Below are 26,380 nucleotides of genomic sequence, written 5' to 3'. Positions count from 1 at the left end.
CAGCTAACTGCACCCACAAGCTGCGACTGCGTCTTTCTAACAAGAGCGTCAGACACTCAGACTGGTTTTCTTTGTGGATGATGATTTATTCTCACTGATCCTTCATGATGATGCTGCCATCCACCCACTGCTCCTAGCAGTGTTGCCAACTCCTCAGTAAGGAAAATTGCTATTGGCTGTCCTAAAAGTTGCTGGAAGTCGCTGAATGACGTCATCGCCTAATTTGGATAAATGGTCATGCTAATGTAATTGTAACGTACGTTGTAGGAGAGAAAAATAACATCGTGGAAGCGACATAACGTGAGTAAAAAACGTCCTGGAATGCATTTAAATAAATAAATCATAGTTCTGTCTGTAACTATTACAACACTCTCACCACATTTGTTAACAATTCTCTCAACAAATGTGTTTCTCCTCGTTCTTTGTTATCCAGCTGAGACTTTGGGTATAAATGTGTCATAAACAGGAGAAAGCAGTGCAGGTTCAATGTAATCAAACCTCAGACTGAGTTCAAAATCATCACCTGTCCCTGATACCACGTCAGCACCAGAACCATGATGTGTTTACTCACATTTAAAAAGGTGGAGGTCAGTGGACTGTTGTCATTGGTCTGAATGTGCCTCTATAAACATGTGCTCTTCATTATTGATGTTTTCCTAATGAACAGAAAATGAGACTTAATAAAATCCTCTGACTGTTGTTGGAGCAGGTTGGGTCCTGGGTTTGAGTCCCCCGCTGAACCACAGGGGCTTCTAGCTTTGTTTCACAGTGTATAGAACAACAAATAAAACCAAATCACAAAAAAACGCATCAAACTTTGAGGGTTGAACCAAGGATGAGGAAGCAGACTCGGCCCCAAACAGCTGGATATATGGATGTTACCACAGCAACCACAGCAGTGTGCTCTCAGTATATTTAGTTGTATAAAGGTGTTTGTGGTGTGTTGCAGCTGAAGCAGCCTCATGTATGTTGACACAGGGAGAAAATAGTGTGAGGACACTGTTCACAGCAGTCACAGCTCGCTGCCTTCAACAGTCTCTTCCTTCCTTGTTTGGATGTCACTGATATCATCTTCTGCTCTCACACTGACCACCTGTTGGAGCTAACATGCTAACATGGAAGCCGCAGGTATGCCACCTGTGGCAGCTGAGGTCACGTGATCTGAGTGTTTGAACCACACGTTGGAGCAGCGTTTCCAAACATCTGCACTTCAGAAGCTCCAAAGTGTGGAAACGTCACTGTGGAGCATCCCAAGAGATTTTCTTGCCTCTGCAAAGCTAAGCTTGCAAACAGCACCATAGTTTGTCAATCCCAACCAATCAGAGCGCTCCTTATGTCACGTCACATGACGCGTGTGTTTTCCTCTTTGATTAGCACCCAAAGAACTAAAGAAAGGCTAAAAGGACGTTCAGCCAATCAAATCCCTCCTAGGAACAGGAAGTCTAGAGAGGAAATGGAGCAGAGAAGGAGAATCACCAGTTTAAATGTCTGAGTTTTAAACTGGTGACCCTGTAAAGAGGCTTTTATTGACTCTGTTTTCTTTACAGCTTTTTTCACCATTTAAACTGTTTAATATCAGATTTAGAAATAACTTTTGGACAGTTGTTGTACATTTCCACTAAAATGTGACACAAATAATGACTTTCTGACTTTACTTTGGACTAATCTAACGACTCAGCCTAGCTATGTTGGACTTGGTGTGGAAGCAGCTCCCAGTTTGAGTTCAGGAGACAGACACCCTCTACTTTGAAGATCAGCTTCAAACTTTCCTTTTTGATAAAGCTTATAGTTCGAGCTGGATCAGGTGACCCTGAACCATCCCTTAGTTATGCTGCTATAGGCTCAGGCTGTTGATGATGCTCTGCTTTCTTCTCCACTCCCCTCTTTTCACTCCTGATGCTTTTATATGTCACGACTGCATGTCCTTAACTTTTGTGTCTCTCTGAGCTCATCTCTTCTCTTTCCCCTCACCCTGCAACCAGTCATGGTAGATTTTTTTGAAGCTGAGCTTTGTTCTCTTCAGTTGGGTGTCTTCCCTGCTGCCTTTAAAACGGCGGTGGTGAGGCCCCTTCTGAAGAAGAGCAATTTGGATTGTAATGATTTTAATAACTACAGACCTGTATCCAACTCACCATTTTTAAATAAAATCTTAGAAAAACTTGTTTTTACTCAGATTAATGATTTTCTCAATGATAGACAGATCCTGGAGATATTCCAGTCTGGATTTAGGGTGAACCACAGCACAGAGACGGCTCTCCTAAAGGTTTTAAATGATCTTAGATGTAACTGGGACGCCCAAAAGCTCTCAGTGCTGGTGCTACTGGATCTAAGCGCAGCCTTTGATACAGTAGACCACGCTATTCTTTTAAACAGACTAAAACACATGGTGGGCCTCTCTGGTGCTGTACACAACTGGTTCACTTCCTATCTCTCTGACAGATCTTTTATGGTGAGTATGGATACATGCTCCTCTAAGATCCATAAAATGACATGTGGTGTGCCTCAAGGGTCGGTTCTAGGCCCTGTACTTTTTAATTTGTATATGTTGCCTCTCGGCAGTGTCATCAGGAGGCATGGAGTGAACGTCCACAGTTACGCTGATGACACGCAGCTGTACATCTCCGTGTCTCCTGATGACACCAGACCAATGGATGCCCTTTTTAACTGTGTCTTGGATATAAGATCTTGGATGGCAGAAAACTTTTTACAGCTTAACCAGGACAAAACTGAAGTTTTAATCGTCGGTCCTGAGGCTCAGAGAGAGAAACTCTTGTCTAAATTAGAGGCATTTTCACTATGTCCTTCGCTACAAGTGAAAAACCTGGGTGTTATTTTTGACTCTGAGCTTGGTTTTATCCCACATGTTAAACATGTAACCAAAATTGGATTTTATCATCTAAAAAATATAGCCAGAGTCCGCCCTATTCTCTCTCGGGCCAACACGGAGATGCTGATGCATGCTTTTATTACCAGTCGCATTGATTACTGTAATGCCCTGCTCTCTGGTCTTCCTAAGAAGAATATTTCAACTTTACAACTCTTGCAAAACTCGGCAGCTCGTGTGCTGACGAAGACCAGAGGGCGGGCCCACATTACACCGGTTTTAGAATCGCTGCATTGGCTCCCCGTGTGTTTCAGGATCGATTTTAAAGTTCTTTTACTGGTTTTTAAATGTCTTAATGGTCTTGGGCCTTCTTATCTCTCAGATCTGCTTTTACCATACGAACCCTCGCGGACCCTGAGGTCCTCTGGTACTGGCCTTTTGATTGTCCCTAAAGTCAGGACACATACTCACGGAGAGGCAGCTTTTCAGTGGTATGGTCCTCGTCTGTGGAACAGCCTGCCGGAGGAGCTCAGGGCCGCAGAGAACGTACATGTTTTTAAGAACAGGCTCAAGACCCACCTTTTTAATTTAGCTTTTACTTAGCGTTTATTTATTTTATGCTTATTCTATCCTGTTATTCTATTTATATTATATGCTGTGTGCCCAGCCTGGAGGCTGCAGTCTGTAACCGGCTCCCTGTGATAGTGTTTCCTCACCTGGCTCATGTGTGCCCAGCCCAATTTTACTCTTTGTGTGTGTGTGTGTGTGTGTGTGTGTGTGTGTGTGTGTGTGTGTGTGTGTGTGTGTGTGTGTGTGTGCGCGCGCGGGGGGGGGGATATGTATCCATGATCGTTTATGTTAATGAGAGTGTGGGGAGTGAGTTGGAGGGCGGGGGGGGGGCGCTTTTAACCATGTAAAGCACTTTGTGCTATATCTTTGTATGAAAAGTGCTTTATAAATAAAGATTGATTGATAGATTCTCCTCCAGGAGCCTGTTTTCACTGGGAGGATCGTTGTGTCAAAGGGAGTTCTTCCTTCCCACCATCACCAAGTGCTGCACACAGTGGATTGTCTGGTTTTTGGGGCTTTCTCTCTAATATTGGAGGCCTTACACTGTTAAACAGCTTCAGACGACTGTTGTTGTCTGTTGGGAATTGTCACTTTTAAATAAAGTTACATTGAATGGATGTAAATGGATAGATGTTATTGTGACAAACAGAAAATGATCTTTAAAAGATAGATTGTTGTTTTGTGTGTCTGCAGTCTGTCAGGCTGTCTGATCACAGAGAAAGGCTGTACTTCTCTGGCCTCAGCTCTGAGCTCCAACCCCTCCCATCTGAGAAAGCTGGATCTGAGCTACAATCATCCAGGTGACTCTGGAATGAAGCTGTTGTCGTCTGGACTGAAGGATCCAGGCTGGAGACTGGACACTCTCAGGTATGGAGAGAATGTCTGATAGAGGAGGACAAGCTGGAAACATTTCCTGTGTCCTTCACTCACTTCCTGTTTGTTTCCTGCAGATGAGACATGAACAATCACACATGCAGGAATATTTTCAGGGACAGACACACTAGTCTAGCTGGATAGTACGTGGATATTTATGTAGGGGGTCTCCAAGGAGTCTGTTTGCAGGAACATTAATGATAACTGATAAGTCATGTTGAGAGTTTCCTTAAAAGTAGACCTACAGTTAGGTCCATAAATATTTGGACAGAGACAACATTTTGTAACTTAAGTTTTTAAAAATCTCAGTGACGAACCAATTTCAGTGACCAAAAACGGCGTTTACGTGTGGACGAAAGGTGCAAACGCATAGAAAAATCTGCGTTTTCAAAAATACCCGGGTACGTGTGGACGTAGCCTAAGGATCAAACCTCTATCATTATGCAATCGATTATAGAACTCTAAGCATATATGAGTAAATATTTCTAAGCATAAATGACAATCAACAATATAAACCTTACAGCTGGTTTTAATAACAGAATTTATTTGTTTCTCAAATGAGAAAGAGCTATCGAGAAACACTCCTAAATCTTTAGTTGTTAACTTTTCCAGTGGGCCAAGGTCAACATTATCTGCTAATGCTAAATAGGCTGCCGTTATTAACTAACGCTAATTTGATGCGAATTAGCATTATGCACTAATGTTAACACTTACTTTTTAACAATGTGAACGGCTAATGCTAACATTACAACAATGTTGTAATGCTAGGGTAAGCATTACAACATTGTTGTAATGCTTACCCTAGCATTACAACAATCTGAGCTGCTAATGCTAAGTAGGCTGCCATTAGCACCTACGTCTAATTCAAGGCAGATACGCATTAGAACCTAATGCTCATATCGTTTTCCTTTACTTTATAACAACGTGAGCAGCTACTGCTAAATAGACTGCTGTTATTAGCTATCCACCAAAAATATCCACCAGGGTGGATATTTTCGAAAACTCAGTTTTTGCATTTACGTGTGGACGAGAAAAACGGAGAAAACGCAGAAAACGCAGCGTCAAAGGTGTGCGCCTTTTTTGACGTCACACTGTGCGCCACGTTATTGTTTGGGTGAAATGAATTTCTACAATACTGTTACTGTTAATTCTACTCTCTGCAGTGTTTAAATGCTTACATATACACACAGTTACTGTCCCTCCACACATACGACTCGGTTCTGCTTCTATGCCCCAGCTTTGTTTACTTTTTCCCACCAAGGCTTCTAGACTTCTGATTGGCCAACATTTCTACAGGTTAGGAATATAGCGCCACCTGCTGCTTTGGCATGTTCCTGGCAGCGTTTTCCTTCATTTCTGCCTTTATGTGTGGACGGGATTATTTTTTAAAACGGAAACGGAAAATCTCCGTTTTTAAAAATACCCGTGTACGTGTGGACGTAGCCTCAGTAGTCTGTAAAGACTCTGTGTGCCTTCCAGAGTGCTCTGGCATGCACACACACCTTAAGGTCATGAGAGAGGTCGTACCTTCTCTTACTGATTTATGGTTTAGGAGAACACCTGCTCTGTGTCTGGTTAAGTATAAGAACCCTTTGTTAGGGGGACCGCTGGACTCTTAGCACCAGCTTTGGGGAGTCTTCACAGGGTCACATCTGGAACACACACAGACACACACGCTATGCACAGACTGGTACTCTTTGTTCATACCTGTGTAAGACGTCATAATGAACTTGTGCATATTCATGTAAGCTCAATAAAGAGCAGTGTTACGAGGGAGCAGACGAGAGCGACTGAGGTCAAGTGAAGGAACGGCGCTGTCACAGTTCTCTCCCTCATCAATTGTCTGGTTCCAGCGGTGGGTCTGTGCTAGACGACCCATCACCAGCTTTTTCCACTGGTTACCAGTACGTGGTAGAATCCACTTCCAGATCTGGTTGTCTTTAAATCTGTGAATGGATTGGCTCCATCTTATCTCTCTTTAACAAAAGAATCCAAGTGGAGCCCTCAGGTCTGCAGATAAGCAGCTTCTGACCAGAACTAGACGTAAAAACAGAGGTGAGCTTTATCGATGGCTGCAGCCAAACTCTGGAACAGTCGCCCTTCACATCAGGTCGTCACCAACACTGGACATTTTTAAAAGCCGGTTGGAAACACATTTGTACTCTGTAGCTTTCAATCCTGACCAGTCTTTATAGTCATTACTGTGTATGTTTCCTATTTTCTCTCTACTCTGTGCAGCACTTTGGCTCAAGCTGTTTTTAAATGTGCTGATAAATAAATGTAGATTTCTTTGAATAAAACAGTGGAGCCGAGCTTTGAGCTCAGTGTGTAACAGTGTGTGTGTGAGAGCCATGTAATGTCCATGTGTGCATGCTGACTGTGCTGCTCTGACCCCCCTCCTCCTTTCAGGGTGGAGCCTGCTGGAGTCCGATGGTTGAGACCAGGTCTGAGGAAGTGTAAGTGTGTTTTTAATGGGATTCATGAAAACAAAGCAGCACACATTCAACCATCTTCATCATGTCAGGAGTCATCATCAAAGTGTCAATCAATGAACAGATGATGGATCAATAACTGCAGCTGGATTGTGTTTGTTCTCTCCATCAGATTCCTGTCAACTCACAATCGACACAAACACAGTGAACAAATGGCTCCAACTGTCTGACAACAACAGGAAGGTGACACGTGTGTGGGAGGTTCAGTCATATCCTGATCATCCAGACAGATTTGATGTTTATCTTCAGCTGCTGTGTAGAAATGGTCTGACTGGTCGCTGTTACTGGGAGGTCGAGTGGAGAGGAGGCGTTGATATATCAGTGAGTTACAGAAGCATCAGAAGGAAAGGACACAGTGCTGACTGTTTGTTTGGAAACAATGATCAATCCTGGAGTCTGATCTGCTCTGATGATGGTCCTCAGTCTGTCAGGCACAATAACAGAGAAACATCCATCTCCTCCTCCTCCTCCTCCTCCTCCACCTCCTCCTCTGTCTCTAACAGAGCAGCAGTGTATGTGGACTGTCCTGCTGGCACTCTGTCCTTCTACAGAGTCTCCTCTGACACTCTGATCCACCTCCACACCTTCAACACCACATTCACTCAAACTCTTTATCCTGGGTTTAGACTCTGGTTTCCTGGTGGCTCAGTGTCCCTGTGCTGAGTGGAGTGTAAAGAGTGTCTCCTGTTACAGAAACACTCTGACTGTTGAACAGATAGTTCAGTCTGTACATGTCTGTCTCTTTCACTCACAAACACGTTTTCAGATTCATGGATTCAATCAGTTGATGTTTGAAACTCTTCTAAATGATTCCTTGTAAACTTCTTCAGTCACAAACAAACAGGAAGTGATGTCACATGTGTTCCTGTCCACACAGCAGAATGAGTCTATTGCTGACAGTGATGTACAAACAGAGTGAGCATTTCTGAGGCCCAAAATAAACTGAGTAGTTCACTGAATGAACAATGGACTGTGAGCTCAGTTCCTTCATCATTAGTATGGATTATATATGTATATGTATTATATTAGTATCATATATATCAGGTGCTGCTGCTTTCAGTCATTGTGCAAATGTGCTGTTTGTAAGCTTGTAAAGCTGCAGTCAGCTGAGACTGAAGAAGTCACCTGATCAGTGAGCAAACGTTTCTGAAAACGTCCAGATGAACAGAATCAACCTTTTGGGATCAGCCAGCAATGCAGCATCATTGTTGTTCAGCTTCAGAGGTTTGCAGGAATGAACTGATGACCAGAAACAGCTGCAAAGTCCAAGAAAATACCAGCTGGAGTTCAGCTGCATTTGAAGAAGTCAAAGAAAAGTAAGGATGGCAAAGGGCGACGTTTTCTTCCAAAGAGCTGCAAACATGGTCGACGCCTCATTAGAAGAATCATCTGGACATTTGTGAGGAACTCTAACCAAGAAAGCAACGTCACACAGATCCAACAGACAGTTTCCATGACTGCAAGTGTTGAGTGGAAAAATGCTACATTGCATTATTGCATCCTCTCACCACAGGAGGCGCTGTTGGCACCACTGATTGCTGATCAGCTGTTCTCTGATGATCTGATTGATACTGTGAATAACGGGACTCACTGAACTCTGTGACACAGTGAAGATTACAGAGTTTAACTTCAACATCTGACTGACGTCACACAGACAGAAGGATGAACCAGTGAGGCACAGAACACAGTTACTGGAGATACTGGATCAGCTCCATGTGAACCTCTGATGGAGAAGCTGCTGAGCCAGAGAAACATCAGGACATGACAGCAGCTGCACTTATCTAACAACATGTAGCAGAGCTGATCTATGTTAGAGGATCTATCACAGCAGCTGAAGCCAAAGTCCAACACTGGATACCAGCTGAGCCTGTGCTGAGTGTAGTGTTACAGGAAAAGGGCAGAAACACTGGTAGCTCCCAGTGATGCTGACTGGGGCACAGAGCTGAATGATGCAGCATCAGGACACTGTTTCAGTCTGACTGACAGAGAAACCTGTAGCTGTATCTACATGTGAGGCAGAGGCCACACAAGCAGCTTTCTATGTTTCACAGTGACTGAGATCTTCAGTGGGGGTGGACATGCTCCTGTACAGACCTCTGAGGAGAACCAAGGTGCAGTCAAAGAGTCCAGTCTGTCCTCACAGATGTGAACATGTGCTTTCATCAGGTCTGCTGTCAGCTAGCAGGCTCACATCAGAATCACTGTTCCTGAAAAACACAGTCTGTGTGACATCATCAGTCAGCTGATGGTCCCAGATCTGAATGGTTTCTGTCTCTACTGAGGAAGTCAGAGAATATCACTGAGGTGTGGATCAGGTCTGAGTGAGCTGTGGAGGGACAGCTTTAAACAGTCCACAGGTCTCACGTCCTGCTCAGTCTGCTAGCAGATACCTCGTATTGTTCCAGATGTGCTGACATCAGCAGCAGCACAGCTGTGTGATACCATGAATCTCAGTTATTGATCCAACACACAGTAAATACAAAGATCAGGATTTCTGAGAGTAATCATTATGAGTCTGAACACATGATCACTGAATGTTAGTCTCCACAATAATAAGCTAACACAAGCAAACACAGCTTTCAGCTCTTATTTTGAAACTGGCTTATTTAGAGAGCTGTGATGTGAGCGTGCCTGGCTCTGAGGCACTTGGGTCAGCCTCTGTTGTTTAGAAGTGTTACAGACTGTGAATGACACAGACCTGTCAGTTTCCATGTTTGTCTGTAACACAGCTCAGGGCTCCATGCTGAACGCATCCATCCAGTGTTATTGATCCAGGACTGATACCAGCATTGGGATCAATACAACACACAATCACATGTGTCCACGTGATGCAGTTTGAAGAGCAATCAGATGTCTCTGTATGAGGAGGCGGGGTCACAGGAGGTTCACAGAAACTCTGCAGCAGCATCATCAGCTCACATGGAAACTTTGATGATTCACTTCTGTGGTGTTTTTACACAAACACGTCACAAAATTAGCTCCACCTGTTTTGTGAGCTTTGAGTTTCTTGTCTTCATCCTGGATTCTTGTGTTGCTGTTTTTACACACAGATATTTCCTGGTTGGTTACTCAAAGCTTTCCAACACAGGCCTCTGTGCTGCCATCTGGTGGACAAACATGTGAAGTGCAGCGTGAAGCTACAAATGAAACTGCTTCAGCTACGTGTATATACAACATACTATAACCTATATAACTATATGTATAGTGTATTATGTAGGTTTTAGAGCTGGGGGTAGAACTGCTGATGGCCTGGTTGTTATTTATGTTCCCCATGGTTCACCAGCTCTCACACAACATCAGCACCAATGATCCACGTCCTTATAAACCTCTGAATCAGGTCCTGAAGCAGTGACGTCCTGAGTGAAGACCTCACTGATCACATGACTCTGGTCACCTGACTCAGTGTTTCTGAAGCAGTGTGCTGGGTTTTTAAAAATACGTGGCTGCTGCCTGATGTTGGGCCCACAGAGGAAGACGACTCACTCGCTCTTCTTCACTTCCTCCTTAAACATGTGGAAGGAGAGCAAAGTGCTGCCAGACTCTTATTTCTGACAGGAACAGAAGAAACCACAGCAAACTGTTGCAGTTCTTCATCTTCATCACAATCTGTTTATTTCTGATGGTGTCTTCAGTCTGAGGTTTGAAGTTTCCATGTCTGTGTGATGTGTGGTGTGAAGGCTGCTGGTTAAACTGGGACTCACTGTTTAAAGCACTGAGTGCTCATAGAGAGATGCTCCATGAGTCCCAGTACAGACTACAAACATGGTGGAAACTTAGCTTTGATATCCACACACTCTGCACGTCTGTGAGGAACTGTGATGAAGATGTGCAGAGATCTGTGTCCAAACAGGAGAAAGACTGTAAAGACTCTGTGCTTCTAACAGCCTCTGTTAACATATGTGAGGCTGTTTGTTGTTGTTGCCGTGGAGCTTTGCACTGTTTGGGTCAGCAGGTCATGTGATCAGGTTTGTTCTGCTGGACGATGGTTCAGTGTCAGGTTTGTTTGCATTCATCAATAAATATCTAAATCAATCAAAGACTCCATGTTTGTTCTTTCATCATGTGACCTCTGCTCATCCATCTCTGTGAGTATCAGGATACATTTAGTTCATAACACACAGAAAAATCAGAGTTATTACCTGTAATAAATGTGAAAGATTCCTGCAGTGATAACCAGGCAGGACTGAAACACATCCAAGCTGTCACCACGGTAACAGCACCGTCCATCCACAGGTGAGGGGAGGAGCAAAAAGAGGGACTTTCACCATACATACATACATACATACATACATACATGCATACATGCATACATACACCACAGTTGACAGGTAACCCTATTGGAGTCGCCAATAGTGACTAGAGATGGCACGATACCACTTTTTATGTCCGATACCGATATCATAAATTTGGATATCTGCCGATACTGATATGAATCCGATATAGTGTTTTTAATCAATAAAACTGTTTTTTAATATCTTGCTGCATTTTGTATAAGTTCATACTCAAGTTTAAATAACCAACAACACTAAAGCTATTCTGTTAGACCTGTATGCAAAAAATATTTCATAGTTCAGCAACACTGATCAATCTAATAAACTTAAACCTGCTCCATCCTCCCTATTCTGGCATTTTAAAGAGTACTTAGCTTAAGCAACCTCACTAACAGGGTGCCAACTCCCAGTAACAAAAAAAATGTATTGATGCAATGTTGAACATTATTACACAGGAGAAACCAACTACAGTAAAATAATGACACCGTGACGTCTCTGCCTTTGTAAACAGAGGGACAGTAACTGCGTGTAAACCTGCAGACAGTCAGATTAACAGTATTTCGTCTCTATCATTCTGCCATTCTGCCATTCATCTCATGTAAACAATAACGTGGCCACAGCGTGACGTGAAAAAAGGCGCATACCTTTGACGTTGCGTGACAAACTCTGTATTCCTCGTCCACACGTAAACACAAAGGGTTTTAAAAAATCCCAGTTTTCTGTGAAAACGCCGTTTACGTGGACGAAACAGCTGCGTGTTCAGAAACACCCGTGTAGGTGCGGACGCAGCGTAAAAGAGTTAGTAGTTTATTTTCTTACTGCCTGTAATTTATTGCAGATTACTTGTATTTGCAAACATTTTTCTTGTAAAACAAAGGGGGCGCAGCAGAAAAAGTTTGGGAACCAGTGCTGTAACTATGAGACAGATGGCTGACACACGAACCTGTGGGAAGTAACATGTTTGTAGAAATGTGAAAATGTTCATGCCATAATCCCTCCCATGTTTCCGTGTGGCACTGTGGAGTAATGCACAATTCTTCCAAACACGGACAAAATATGTAGAGGGAGATTTGTTACAAGGTGTGTTGTAATCCCAGAACAGTGAAGATTACATAACAGAAGAGCTTCACAGCTCGTCAGGCAGCAAGTGGACACTGAAGAGTGTGTGCGCCTTATCAGAAGGAAAACTGTTCTCTGCACCTGAGATAAAGGATCGTATAAAAGAAGAGCGAGCGCTCCCTGAGGTCTCCGACTTCTTAGACATTTGAACCTAGACAGGAGACGTGTGAGAATGGCAGGAGAGGACAAAAGGAGAGATGAACGAACTGCTGGAGGATCAGAAGGAAAGCAAAACAGGTTGGAGACAAATCAGTTGCTCTTTAATAAAATGGATGAAGCAGCATGTACACTTGTGAGACATGCATGTGTGAGGTCAGGTAAACCTCTACAACATGCTGAAATGCTGCTTCTAACACAGAATAGACCGACGAGCATTAATCGTGTATCCCCACAGGATGGAGCCCGAGGCTGACGACCAGCGAGTGGAGCGAGGCCCAAAGAAGCGTGGCGTGCTGCCCAAACGACTGCTGATAATGTCGTCTGTGGCTGTTGTGCTCATCGTGCTGCTGACTGTCATCGTTGTACCTGTTGTGCTGCTCACTAAGACGCCAGGTACATTTTTACAATATGTACGATTTATATGATAAAACAATGATGCAACTTTGTTTATGATCCAGATGATGAAACATACCTGAGTAAATGTATTTATTACTCATCACCAGAGGTACATTTCACAGTACTTTGTACTTATATACTGTATTATATACAACTGCAATAATATCAGAGTCCAGCTGGAGCTGGTTGCAGCACCTGTGGCCTTCAAAGCATTTTCTCTGCATTGGATCTGAGCAGCACGGTGGCACGGTGGTTGCCGCACAGCAAGAAGGTCCTGAGTTCAATTCCACCATCAGGCCGGGGTCTTTCTGTGCAGAGTTTGCATGTTCTCCCCGTGTTTGCGTGGGTTCCCTCCGGGTACTCCGGCTTCCTCCCACCGTCCAAAGACATGCAGCTTGTGGGGACAGGTTAATTGGATAATACAAATTGCCACTAGGTTTGAATGTGCGAGTGAATGTGAGTGTGAATGGTTGTCTGTCCCTGTGTGTTGGCCCTGCGACAGACTGGCGACCTGTCCAGGGTGTACCCCGCCTCTCGCCCTATGACAGCTGGGATAGGCTCCAGCGACCCTGAAAAGGAGAAGCGGAAGCAAATGGACGGATGGATGGATGGATCTGAACAACAGTCAAATCTGAGCAGACGTGCCAAAGCTTTGTTTCTTGTTTTCTGTTTGCACCATAGTTCTTCCAAATGTTTCAGTTCAGGATTTTTTAACTGCTGTCATGTACACCATCAGTAAACTGTGACATTACTGCTTTTACCTAACCTAATCATCACCACGTTTCACTGTAAAGACCAGGGCGCTGCTTTAGTTGGATGAGCAGGCGACCACGTGCAGCACGGTTTGAGTCCGACCTGCGGCCCTTTGCTGCGTGTGTCCCCCTCCTTCCTCTTCACCGTGTCTGTCTAATAAGGCCAAACACAGACTGTAGGCTTAGCCGTGGTTCTGAAAGTCGAATGGAAGCTCAAAGTGCACGACTGGCAGTGTTGTGACATACATACCTACTGCATGTAGAGTTCACCTGAGTGTACAGCGACAGTAAGATGTCTTTGCACAGGTGAAACAGCCCACAGTGTTGCAGGGTTTCACAGGGTGCTGCAGCCTCCAGCAGTGTGCCTTCTCCAAACGTAACACTTAAATACTCGCTGTGTCAGCATCACAACTTTATATTGCTGCTGCTAAAATCAGTGATTACAGTGATCAAAGTTCATTTGATATCATACTGCAGCTCATTGCAATGCCATGATGCATGAGTGCTCATCATTTGGCTTCTGGTCTTATGACAGGACCATAGTCATGTGGACAAAAAGTACACGGCTGCTTTGAACTGTGTGACTTTTGAATCAACTGACATGAAATGTGTAACAAAGATAATGTTACACGATGTGTTTTGTGCTGTTAGACCTTGGTCTCTTTGAGTAATATGTGACAGTAGCTTCTTTAAAAAAGACACTAAGAAAAAAGCATTCAGAGTCAGAACCAGACACGGAGAAGCTGCATTCAGCTTTTATGCTCCTTATATCTGGAACAAACTCCCAGAAAGCCTCAGATCAGCTGAAACACTCAGTTTATTTAAATCCAGGTTGAAGACTCACCTGTTCTCAGCTGCATTTGAATAAAGCACCAAATCCACACTTTAAGCTTACATTTCAAAACTAACATTTAACTACTGATTTTATCTGTTTTGATTTTATCTGTTTTGATTTTATATACTGTTTTGTTTGTTTGTTTGTTTGTTTGTTTGTTTGTTTGTTTGCTTGTTTTAATCAATTTTAAATCATGCTTTTTATTTGTTCTTGTTTCTAATGTCTCTGTAAAGCACTTTGAATCACCTTGTTGTTGAATTGTGCTATACAAATAAACTTGCCTTGCCTTCATGAGTATCTGCAACCTTCTTTAAAAGCCAAATCCCATCTGTCTCGCTTCAGCTGACAGAATCTTTAAGCTGAAGAAATGAATGAACTTTAAACAAGCTGCTCTCCCAACAAAGAGCAGCCTCCCCAAACACACCGTCGGCTGTTTTAGCTGAAAGCTCCCAGTTCTGCTGTGACAGGGACTACGTACCTATGACTCCGTCACTGTCTTGCTGTCCAATCGTGTTCCTCAGCTCCGTCTTCTGCCTCGTTCTCTGGTGGAGACATGCTGGAGTACTTGGTGCAGACGGGGAACATCAGTGAAGCGGACGGCCTTTTGGCTACGTGGTTTCACCGAGCCAACAGCAAGGAGGACATGTACAAAGCGCTCATGGGTAAAAACACTCACACAGACAACACTGCATTATTTGATGGTGTCGGTGCCTGAACCTACAGTCAGGTACAGACAAAACAAGCACCGCCTCCTGTCATCTTTCCAGGTGACACCATGATCTTGGAAGCTGACGTCACTCTCATGGGTTATGGGACCCCTGATGAAAAGCCAGTGCCGATCATGGCACACCCTCCCGACATATATAGTGACAACACTCTCGACGAATGGTTAGATGCTGTACTGGCTTCTGGAAAAGGTACAGATCAGAACTGTTTCCACAGAAAGTCCATCTGATCACAGTTTTTAAAGGCGTGTTCGTTTGCAGGCATCAAGTTGGACTTTAAGGCTCTGGAATCAGTGGGTTTGTCACTGGACCTGCTTAAACAAAAGGAAAGCAACAAGGGAATAAACAGACCTGTGTGGCTGAATGCAGACATCCTCAGAGGCCCCAACGTCCCAAGCTTTGTAGCTCCAGTCAATGGAAGCAGGTAGACCGGACACAGACCCTTGGACAGAGTTCAGAATTAGGAAGGGAAAATGTCTAACATCTAAAGACTGATCGGGAGGTTGGTGGTTCGATCCCTGGATCCTCCAGTCTGCATGCCAAGTGTCCCTGGGCATGATACTAGCCCCAGGTCGCTCTCCGATCTCAGCACGAATGTAGTTAGGAAGCACTAAAAAGCTTAGAAGAAAGTGACTGGGTGAGTGTGGTGTGGAGACTTGGGAGAGCAGGAAAGTGCTACGTAAGAATCAGTCCATGTTTATGTCTCCCTCTTTTTTCAGGTTTTTGGAACTCATTCAGGACAAGTTTCCAGATGTGACTTTGTCTCCTGGGTGGAAGGTATGGCACGCTCGCAGTAAGAACCCCATTGAACCATTATACCAGGCATGTGACGAGGTTCTGGGAATGTTCCTGTCAGAAACAGGAAGAGACTCAAGGAATCCTGAACTGACATTTATGAGAGAATTCAAAGCTGGAAGAAGAACTTTGAGCTTCAAAAAGATCCTTTGAGCTAAAGTAGACAAAACAGCTTTTATGTTCCTGTGATCCCTAAAATTAAAGACAGTTGAATTAATGTTGACATGCATCACCCATCAAGAGTTTGGACACCTTCTCATTTCATGGTTCTCTTTATTTCTACTACTTTCTACACTGTAGATACTGAAGACATCAAAGCAAGATATATGGAATTATGTAGCAAAGAAAACAATGATAACTCTAAAATACATTTAGAGTCCTGTGAGTAGCCGCCCTTTGTTTTGTTGACAGAGCTGCGGCCTTCTCTCAGCTTCATGATGTCGTCACCTGAGATGGTTTCACCTCACAGGTGAGCCTGTCAGGGTTCATTGGTGGTGTTGGGACCATCAGTCGTGTTGTGCAGAAGTCAGGGCTGTTAGCTGTGTACCAACCTATTTGACAACTGTTGAAATTCATATTATGGCAACAACCAATGAGCTAAGTAAAGAGAAACAACAGCCCATCATTACTGTAAGAGCTGAAGGTCAGTCAGTCGGAAACTTTGAATGTGTCCCCAAGTGCAGTCAGAAAAACCATCAAGACTACGATGAAACTGTCTGACATGAGGACGCCCCAGGAAAGGAAGACCAGGAGTCCCTCTGCTGCTGAGGATACAATCATCCGAGTCACCAGCCTCAGAAATCACAAGTTAACAGCAGCTCAGATTAGAGCCCAGATAGATGTCACACAGAGTAGAGACACATCTGAGTAGAGACTGTACAAATCAGGCCTTTATGGTCAAATAGCTGCTGAGAAACCACGACTAAGGAAAAGCAACAAGCAGAGATTTGTTTGGGCCAAGAAACACAAGATGAGTCCAAATTGGAGAACTTTGGTTCCACTTTGTGAACGATGGTCTCTACATGCACGGTTCCCACTGTGAAGCATGGGGTTGATGGTTTGCTGGTGTGGGGGGCTTTACTGGTGACACTGGTGGAGATTTCTTTAAACTGAAGGCACACTGACCCAGCATGGCTACCACAGCATCCTGCAGCAACATGCCATCCCATCATGGAGAGTGATGGAGGCCTGGCCTCCACAGTGGAGATGGTAAACACATGGTTTATATTTTTGACTGAATAACAGCTGTATGTGCTTTATTTCTTTAGGTCCTCTATATTCACCAGCTCACAAACGAAACCTACTCCAGAGCCACGGTGGAAGAAATGTACAACATGATCAAAGACGTACCTCAAAGGGTAAGTGTGAATCCAGGTTTCAGTGGTCCCAGTTCAACACGCTCCCATCCCAACACGCCTGGGACAAATCGTCGGTGTGTTGCGTGCTGGGATGAGAACGCTCTGAGGTGTCGGAGAACGGCAGAGCTGACTGGTCAACGTTTCGTCTCTTAGGTGACGTTCCCAGTCCACGCCATGCTGGTTCGCAGCGGCTGGCAGCACCTGAGCTGGCTCCTCAACCAGTCACCACGGTAACAGATAACTTCCACGTTTACTATGGCAATGACTGGAAATCTGCTAATCAAACCAGTAACTGGGGGCTGCTCGCTGCCCATGAGCGCCACAGACTGACTGTCATGTTTTGTGTCTAGGTTCAGCCTGACTTTGTGGCAGGGCTCTGTTAACCCCAGCGTCAGCGACCTGCTGTTTGTCCGTGACAACACCCACCCGTGGCAAGTCTACTATGACATATATGAACCCACGCTGTCAGAATTTAAGCAGGCTGTAGGTGAGGAGCGTTCATATGGAGCAGACTTACACAGACTATGTTTGGGTAAAATAATAATTGTGTGTGTGTGATTTATTCAAATCAACAGATTTGTTTTCAGTGAGTTCTGACTGTTGTTGAAGACTAAAGAAAAACATTATTAGAAAACTACATGAAAAATCATTGGAAACTGAACCTTCTGCTCATTGTGTGCATTTGTTTAAGCTTCTTCTGAGATGAAGAGTTTGCTTCTGTTTAGTTCTTCCTGGTTCATTGTGTGTGTTCACAGGTAAGCAGGACAGCGTGAGGAGGTTCTATCCTGGAGGAGATCTGATGGAGTTTCTCCACCCAGGTTACAGCTCAGACCTCATGAACCGCCTGGCTGTGCCTTTGCTCCCCGTCACCGGCCGGGCCTCCCTGCTCCGTCAGCTTTCAGGCAGGTTTTACACCTCAGGGTTTATAACCTGATTTTAACGGGCCAGACTGAAACGCCCGGGCAAAGCACGCTCTCAAAGTTGTACTTTACATATGCTAGCGACATCTGGTGGTAACATCATGAATGACAGCGGGGCACTGTCGCCAGAAACACCAAGAAACTGCCTCATTTGTGCCACGAAGCATTCAGAGATCCCTCGTGAGTTTTTTCTCAAGGTATTTTTAAAGTGAACTTGCTGTATGCACTGAAGTCATGTGGCAGCTGAACCTTTCGTTCACATCGGTCATCAGGATGATGTTCTTAGTGACTCTTGGTGGCAGAAAAGCTGATGTCCTGGGATTTTGACCGTTACAGTAACAATTGTGAAAAACGCAAACTATCTGTTGTTTTGGTAGAAATGAAAGCGCCAGAAGTGTTCACAGCTGTGCTGAGCAGAGAATACAGAGCACAGCTGCTTGATCAGAAATCAGTGTTTGAAGCCGCAGTGGACCGAGGCGGCGTGTTGGACAACGGGGAAGTGACTGCTGCAGAGGTGCGGCTAACATTTGGCCCTTTGAGTATCAGTCGTGGTCACAGCCTGTCCGTCCCTTCACAGCTGCGGTCTCCTCATCACCTCATGATAATGCAGCATGTCACAGATCAGCTGTTCATCCTGATGATGTCAAACTGTAAACCTGCACATGCTGCTGTCGCACCACCTTAAAGTCACACTGATACTCTGTTTCACTAACAGGTGGGGGCAGCGGGATGCTGGTCGTTCGTGTGACCTCTGACAGCAGTCGACCTGGAGTCCTTCTGGTAGAAGGTTCTGGAAGGAGCTCAGAGCTCCTCACACTGCAGGTATATCTGTAGATCACCAGCCAACCACCAGCCAGGTTACATTTTTATTAAGGCCAATCATGTGTGTGTTCTCAGGATGTTATTCAGACCCTTGGGCAGGCTGCTGATACCTCCTGGGGAATTTACCTGAGGGTCCAGAGTCAGCAGCTGCTGGAGGCTTCTCTTAACCTGCTGCAGTCAGCCTACGGGGCCGACGAGCTCCACAGGCCTGTGTGGATCAGCATGGAGGGCTTACAGAGCAGCGACAGCACAGCAGTAAGCACATCTGATCCCCCCGAAGCAGTGTCTGCAGACAATACGTTAATAAAGAACAGAGCAGACGCATGTCACGTTTAACACACCTGGCTGGAAATCCATCCAACTAGAATCGAGCAGGTGTAAATGTTGGAGCCTCCTCGAGGGTCCACCCTGGCTGGGAAACTATCACACCCCCACAGAGAGAACAGTTGTATAAGCTGCATGTTTGTCAGACGGTCCCCAAGCAAATGCAATCCTCTGTTCGTCATGAAGGCTTTTTAGCTGCTCAGGCTTGGTCAGCCAAGCTCAAGTTCACTCCAACAATGTCCAGTGCCGATCCAGTTAGACGATGGAAACGTGTCATTTTAGGCTGTTTCATAGTCGTCCTTCTCTTTGCTCCAGGTCTTTGTGTCCACAGTCGAGCGCCTGTTTCCATACGTCACTGTAGTCCTGGCTGAGCACAGATGGCCTCCTCGGATCCCAGCGGCGGTGTCACAGAGGGTGGCTCTACACCTGAATGCAGCCTCGCTGCCCACGGGGCAGGAGCAGCTTTATGCTTTACTGGGAATGATGGACAAATACGACTTTATAATTGAGGTGGACACAAAGAAAGGTGGTGCAGCTGTCACTGTGGTGAAGGAGCTCCGTGCACAGCGTGCAGGCAGAGCAAGCAGAAGCCTGTATATTCTACCTCAGTGATCAGAGCACGTGTGGGCTGAGAGCAGGTTTAAATGTGCTTTTATAGTCACCACAGAGTCTCAGTGTGTATATAAATGCTGCTGCTTTGGGTTGCTGAAGTTAACATCATTATACTGTATATATATGATTCAATGATTATTATAAAATTCATAATAAATTCTATTAAAGGAACCAAGTCCAAAACCAGAATTAGCCTCTTAGCCTGTGTGAGCCTGTCCGAGGTTTGTGATTCAGCAGCAGCTGAACACGTATGAAACACTCTCCTGCTGCAGCTAACATTTCACATGCAGCCCGCCTCTCTTACTGACTGCAGCACTGCATTATTTGCATCCATAAATGTGTCTTTAAAGTGTCACAGGTGGCATCAGTGCTCTCAGAGGCTCACTTGGTACTTTTAATGCTGATTTTTGAACGTTTACAACAAAGAAAATCATCCATCACTCGATTAAAACAAGGAAAAATACAACACAGCACTTTATTGTAGTTCAGTGGAAAAAGTGAATATTCATGTTTTAAACCAGCACGTCATGTTGAACTGCAGCAAACAGTTATAGTGTTAAAATGAACCTGCATTAAGTACAAGCCCACACCTGTACAGCTGTTACAGTCATGTACCTTTAACCTACAAACATGAACAGCAGCTCAGTCACTGACACAGCGGCTGATTTTACTCACTTAACACGTCGATTGTTACTGCTGACCTTTGTATCAATCCATGAAATGATCATAAAGTCTTCCCGCCACATAAACCAAGCAGGCTGTCCCCACAGTAGCGTCTGGTGCTGAGGAGAGCCTCGGACAGGCTGCTGCCACTGTCACAGTCTGTTCCTGGTCAAGTACTGGCTGCAGGAGCAGAAGGTGTGGTAGAAAGAGGAGGACAGGCCGGCAATATCTGTGGAGATGTAGGGAAGGACCTCCGGAGACGCCTGGTTAAAGTAGCTGATCTGAAAGAAAGACAACATACTAATAACAGCCAGCTGTGATAAGAGCACATGTACGACTGCTGCTTTTCTCACCAGGGACTTGTTGTCTTTGGTCTCCAGTATGGTGAATCCAGCACACAGAACCTCTCCTCTGTTATAGCCTTCAGTGGGAGGGTGAGTGGGCAGGGACACGGAGCGCAGGGCGATGACATACGGGTCTCTGAAGGAAAACAGAAAGGGAACGCATCAGGAAACCCTGCAGGACACAGGTGGATGGATCTGGCTCTACTGACCCGCTGCCACATGGCTTCCTTTTGGAGGCCAACAGGATGAAGTCCTGGAGAATCCCTTTTGCCTGATTGGCTGCAGTGGGAGATCCCATCGCGCCATGACGCACCGATGGAGTCACCACACGATATATGAAGTCATCGTTGTCGACCAGCTGAATCAGCTCGCACTTCCTGTTTGAGGAAACACATACACACTGTTAAAAAGGGGACTGGCAGCACTGTTTAAAGACTAAGCTGCAGTTCACTCCACAGGTATCCACGCAGAGGCAAACAGCTGCTTCTGTGCTTCACCAGCTGAGGGGTGGAGCTCGTGCATAGGGACACTGAAGGGGAAAACTACATAACAAAGGGCTTGGTGATGACATCACCCAGATCTCCACCCATCTCTGCTGCTTATCCTTCTCAGGGTCGCAGGGGGTGGAGCCTATCCTAGCCGTCTTAGAGGCAGGGTACACACTGGACAGGTCGCCAGTCGGTCGCAGGGCTAAACACGAGAGTTTCCAGTTAACCCAACCCACTAACTGCATGTCTTGGACTGTGGAGGAAGCTGGAGGACAGGGGGGAACCCAGGGGGGAACCCAGGGGGGACGCGGGGGGAACGCAGGGGGAACGCAGGGGGACGCGGGGCGAACCCAGGGGGGACGCAGGGGGAACTCAGAGGGACGCGGGGGGAACCCAGAGGGACGCGGGGGAACATGCAAACTCCCCGGCCTGATGCAATGATAGCATATTAGATGGAGTTGTAAATCTAAACTCCACATCACTGCATAAACAGCTCGTGCTCCACCTTACAATCCAACGTATTAAAAACCCTCGCTTGGGGCAGACTCCTGCCGCGACGTTCCACCGGAGAACCACGGCCTCTGAACCATCCATCCAGTCCTTATTAAGGGTCAGACTGTGATGAAGCCAACAGGACTGCATCATCTGCAAAAACAAGGAAGCTGCCCTCCTCACATCAGCTACACTTAGAGATCCTGTTCGTGAATATCACACACAGGATCGGTCACACACCCTCGAGTCCTCCTACTGAGGAGCAGCCACAGCTTTCACTCCATTTCTAAATGGACCGCTGCGATACACCCCACAGACGCCGTCCTGGTACCTGGTTGTCCGAGTCTACAGAGCACTTATAAACCTCTCTCCAGACGTCCTGTGAGGGTGAAGATCTGGTCCGGTGTCCCACAGCCAGGATGGAATGGGGGCCCAGATCTTCTCAACGGTGAGTTAACGCCTCCTTTTCAGCTCTGTGAAAAATAACTTTCCAGGGGAAGCTGAGCACTGCGATACCTCAGTGACCGATCCACAACATCCAGTTATTGTTTTAAAACTGGGATTTCCCACAGTGGTCTGCTCCACCAGCACAGGCCCACGGTGTTGACGGCATCGGAGACAAAGCTCCGCCTCCTCCACAGACGAGGGGAGTTTGGGTTCAAGAGCTGCTCACCACGTTCTTTCCACCACCTGCTGGTCATGAGATCAATGCAAAGCGTAAGGCTGCAAATCTAAGCAGCTAGGATGAGCTTCATCTGCAGGCTGGCTCGGCTGGGGGAGAGCCACCGTTCCCCTTTTATGTAAACGTGAGAATAAAGAGACAGACAGGCCCTCACAGCTAATGTCACTTTAACCTTAACATGTCAGCCTCAGTGCAAAGTGAGCAGCATGAACCTAAACCACACGTCGCTTATTTTTAACCCTGAACCTCAGAAAAGTCCATCATTGGAATCGGAGAACAATACCGAGGCAGCGAGTCGAAACAGGCCGCGCACAGAAACCGCTGAACTTGACTCGTAGCAACGGGCAAACAGACGAGTCCCAGAGTCTTACTTGTAATGCGAGTCCCAGCTCGGCCTGTTGCTCAGCTCGGCGAGTAAATCAAAGGCTCTGTGAGCAGGAACGTCCACCTCACATTCAATCTTGAAACTCAGCATGGACTTCTGCTCCAGGGTGTAAAGCTGAACCTGTGAACACAACATAAAGCGCCGATGGGCAGACTCACACAAACAAACAGCTCATTAGTGAGACGCACATACCTGGTCCTTCTCACAGCTCAGGCGCCAGCTGCTTCTGGCTGCCAGCATCTTCAGAGCTGAGACGTTGTTAAAGCTCAGATACACCTGGAAGCACAAACACAGGAACCACAAACTCATCTCCAGAGCTCAGCGTTAGCAGGCCGCCTCCCGCCATTCAAATACTACTTATTATATATGAATCAGCGCCGTCTAACAGTGTAAGTATTAAGGGTGCAAAATGAAGACAAACTGCTGCAGCACTATTTCTCATCTGCAGTGAAGGTGAAGCACAGCGGTGCGACACGTCGGCCTGTCAGAGGTTCAGTCGACTAAATCAGTCTGCAGGCACGGCGGGAGTCTGACTGTGGCTCAGGTTTGGAGCTAAGTGGGACGACATGAACACGCTGAGGTCTGCTCGGTCAGATCATACAAACTGCAGTGGAACAAATCACTGAACATCCTTTAAGAAAGAAACAGAAATCACGTCCCACAAGTCGTGACGACGCAGCACCGACACACAGCTGAGACGCTGATGTGGGTGAAGAGACTCAGCTGAGAAAACTATTAAAGGTTTACTGTGTCCAGCTCAAGCACAGGCTGTGACAGGATCATCATCAGCTGACGAGCAGCTGTGGAAATCACCTTATTGGTGCAAAAATACTGTTTTATGTCCCGTATGTCCGGTAGATTCAGCTGCAGAAATGAGAACTAATGATGTGTTTGTGACAAGCTGCTAGTAACAAGGTGCCAAGTTGTCTTATTTGTAATACAGTAATACACACATGTATATAAAGAAAGTTTCTCTCCCGTGAGTCCACGAGGACTAACGTGAGCAGTACAGGTGACGGCGTGGAGCTTCTCCTCACCTGGTTGGTGGGATCCCAGGGAACAGACAGAGGCACCTCCCCCTGCGTGCGGGAAATGATGTACTTCCTAAACACAGAGGAATGCTGCATCAGGATGATGGCACTGTGCACAAAGCTGCACAACAAACGCTGATGTAGCTGCAGAGACGGTGCATTAGGGGCTGTTTGGAGACATGTACCTGTCCAGCCTGATCTTTTTCCTGGCCGTTGCCTCCTGAAACCTCCTTTGTCCTTCCTGTAAATGAGACGGACACACAGGCAGAGGGCACCAGTGTGTAACACAGCGGGCAGATTCCCAGCACCAGTTTATGACCAGTACACCGATCTGTGGCACAAACTGAGTGGAGTGTTATTACTCGGTGTTTGTTCATGCTGATAACGACCCACGACTACAGCGAGGCCGCTCCATCAGACGGATTTATGACCGATAACATGATGTGAAGCTCTGATCGCTGCTCAGCCGTCACGGCTTAATGGTTAATCGAGTGTTTCTGCACCTTCTTTATGACACTCGTGTTTTATCCTACAGGACGATCTCCACAAGCTGCTTCACCACAGATGAAGCGTGAATGAAGCTGACACCAACATTATCCTGTCAATCTACTGCTCCACACTTTAACCCCACCAGCACACACTCCCCTGACCGAGCTTTCCTGCAGGTGTATAATGTGGAACAATCATAGTAATGCTGTATTTACATGATTTCAACATTTGAATGGAGTTCATAATAACAGCGTTCACAGTGACGGGGCATGTGGACGTGCTCAGGCCTGTGAGCCACGGACGCTGTGACGCTTCCACCAGAAACAAAGGAAGGAAAACGCACGCAGAGGCCATGTTTCCTGCTGCGCAGTCATCCATCCATCAGCACCACGGGCGGTGCAAAAGGCGGACCCAGCTACACTGATGTCACCCACCGCTGCCTCTGAGCTCACCTTGGGTGAAGATCAGCTGTTATCAGGAGTCTGGCTGTGAAACGTTCATAGCTGACACCTTGTTAGCCAATCAGAGTGCGGTTTCATACCACAAATTCTGAAGCAGATTTCATGTCTTTCAGTCAGTATTAGCCAATCACAGACAGCCGCGTCACATCCAGACACTTTATGGATGCAGCACGCTAACGAGCCGTTTGTGAGCGTTAGTTTAACTCACCAGGGGTTCAGGTCGTATCCGTGGTAATGTGCGTGGCTTCCCGCCATCATCGAGCACCTCAAAGGTCATGAAGGCGGAGTTTATGTGTCGGTTAGGCCCCTCCTCATGGTAGGCCTCCGCGCGCACGCCCACCTCCATGCTGCAGTAAGGACACGTGTCAGTATGCAACCAGTGGTTCTGTCTGCTGCACAGCTGCAGTGCTGCGTCTCTGCCAGCGTTCTGGGATACCTGTTTCTGAAGGCGTTGTTCACTATCGCCTTCAGCAGCAATCTGTCTCCAACCTGAGAAGGTCCTCTGAAGGTGAACATGTCGATGGCTCGAAGGGTGGGATGAGCCTGAGACAGACGGCTGCAAGCAGAGAGCACAGAGACAATAGGCCACGACCTCCCACGTGCTCGCCGTGTTCAGGTTACTCACACAGCTGGACAGATCCTTTAATCTGCCACGAGGACTGAACTACACTGATCAGAATGTGGAGGTCAAAGGTCACAATGGTGCATCCTATTTTTAGGTAAAAATATGAAGGAAGGACGTGTTTGTGACTGTACCTGGCAGCGATTGTAGCTACGTTCACCATCCAGGCCATGATCTGCCCTCCAAATGTATTCACCTGGGATTCAAACACAGCAATGACCTGACAGGCAGAAGTCTCAGCGGTACCATCACACACTGATGAACAGTCACATGTAAAACAGCTGGGTGTGTGTAGGATCCATACACACAGGTCAAAGTTAGATGTTTAGACACAAGTTCAGCCATTCGTGTTGTTTCAGAAATCGCTCTGCCCGGGGCTGGGCGCTCAGGTATGTAGCAGCTCAGTCCCGGTGGCTACTTGGCGGGGCCTGGCGCCTGTTGCTCGGTCAGGCCTCTTCCGGGGCGTGGGGGGCCCTCGGGCTCGGTTCAGTCAGGCACAGCTGGCTGCCGGCAGAGCCGGCGGGCACGCCACTGCAGCCCCCTCTGGCTTCTGCTCCGTGGCTGCTGGGTGACCCCTCATCTGGGGCTCTCCTCAGCCCTTCCCATGAGGGTGGCACGGATGCCCCTCCGGTGGTCCTCCTTGGGCTCTCGCACTCTGGGGCCTCTGGATGTCTGGGGCCTGGATCTCCTCCATGCCTGCTTCATGCCCTGGGGGGCGGGGCTATGGCTCTCTGCATCCTCTAGCAGACCATCACATGTGGAAACCATTTGAATACAAGCGTGCTGATCCACACAGGTGTTCACTGTCCATAGACACAAACTACACCTTTCTTGGCTGCTACTTCAAAGCACATTGTGCGCTGTCGGTCCTGCTTG

The 26,380-nt window shown here is 46.3% G+C and overlaps 3 protein-coding genes across 4 annotated transcripts in view; 2 read left to right on the top strand and 1 right to left on the bottom strand.

The window, feature by feature from the left end:
* LOC146554333 (protein NLRC3-like) overlaps window positions 1-26,380 on the top strand; it is a 105,077-nt gene that overhangs the window by 15,310 nt on the left and 63,387 nt on the right. Inside the window, exons 3-5 of one of the 2 annotated variants that reach the window (XM_085253137.1) lie at window positions 4,088-4,261; window positions 6,677-6,723; window positions 6,872-10,813. The exons of the other annotated variant lie outside the window; for it this stretch is intronic. Coding sequence (XP_085109263.1) covers window positions 4,088-4,261; window positions 6,677-6,723; window positions 6,872-7,422 — 772 coding nt within the window. The 3' untranslated portion in view covers window positions 7,423-10,813. Of the gene's footprint in view, window positions 1-4,087; window positions 4,262-6,676; window positions 6,724-6,871; window positions 10,814-26,380 lie in introns of those variants that run through there. 2 annotated transcript variants of the gene reach the window in all.
* Window positions 11,761-20,036, top strand: LOC146554339 (protein FAM151A-like). Its single transcript, XM_085253164.1, has 13 exons — window positions 11,761-12,386; window positions 12,544-12,701; window positions 14,813-14,953; window positions 15,059-15,208; window positions 15,278-15,440; window positions 15,736-15,793; window positions 17,080-17,169; window positions 17,323-17,399; window positions 17,520-17,656; window positions 17,925-18,071; window positions 18,805-18,911; window positions 18,987-19,166; window positions 19,551-20,036. The coding sequence occupies exons 1-13, from the start codon at window positions 12,322-12,324 to the stop codon at window positions 19,845-19,847; spliced, it is 1,770 nt and encodes a 589-aa protein (XP_085109290.1). The 5' UTR covers window positions 11,761-12,321; the 3' UTR covers window positions 19,848-20,036.
* Window positions 20,309-26,380, bottom strand: part of LOC146554338 (acyl-coenzyme A thioesterase 11-like) — a 7,772-nt gene continuing 1,700 nt past the window's right edge. The window contains exons 3-12 of the mRNA XM_085253186.1: window positions 25,639-25,700; window positions 25,319-25,438; window positions 25,091-25,229; window positions 24,118-24,173; window positions 23,939-24,005; window positions 23,094-23,177; window positions 22,888-23,021; window positions 21,064-21,231; window positions 20,864-20,990; window positions 20,309-20,791 (exon numbers count right to left, since the gene is read on the bottom strand). Coding sequence (XP_085109312.1) covers window positions 20,663-20,791; window positions 20,864-20,990; window positions 21,064-21,231; window positions 22,888-23,021; window positions 23,094-23,177; window positions 23,939-24,005; window positions 24,118-24,173; window positions 25,091-25,229; window positions 25,319-25,438; window positions 25,639-25,700 — 1,086 coding nt within the window. The 3' untranslated portion in view covers window positions 20,309-20,662. The remainder of the gene's footprint in view (window positions 20,792-20,863; window positions 20,991-21,063; window positions 21,232-22,887; window positions 23,022-23,093; window positions 23,178-23,938; window positions 24,006-24,117; window positions 24,174-25,090; window positions 25,230-25,318; window positions 25,439-25,638; window positions 25,701-26,380) is intronic.

This window comes from Mchenga conophoros, linkage group LG18 (assembly GCF_057382185.1).
Source record: "Mchenga conophoros isolate Kocher_MC1m ecotype Shallow Benthic linkage group LG18, M_conophoros_male_GT1.1, whole genome shotgun sequence".
Lineage (NCBI taxonomy): Eukaryota > Metazoa > Chordata > Actinopteri > Cichliformes > Cichlidae > Mchenga > Mchenga conophoros.
This window is presented reverse-complemented; position numbering and strand designations above follow the sequence as displayed.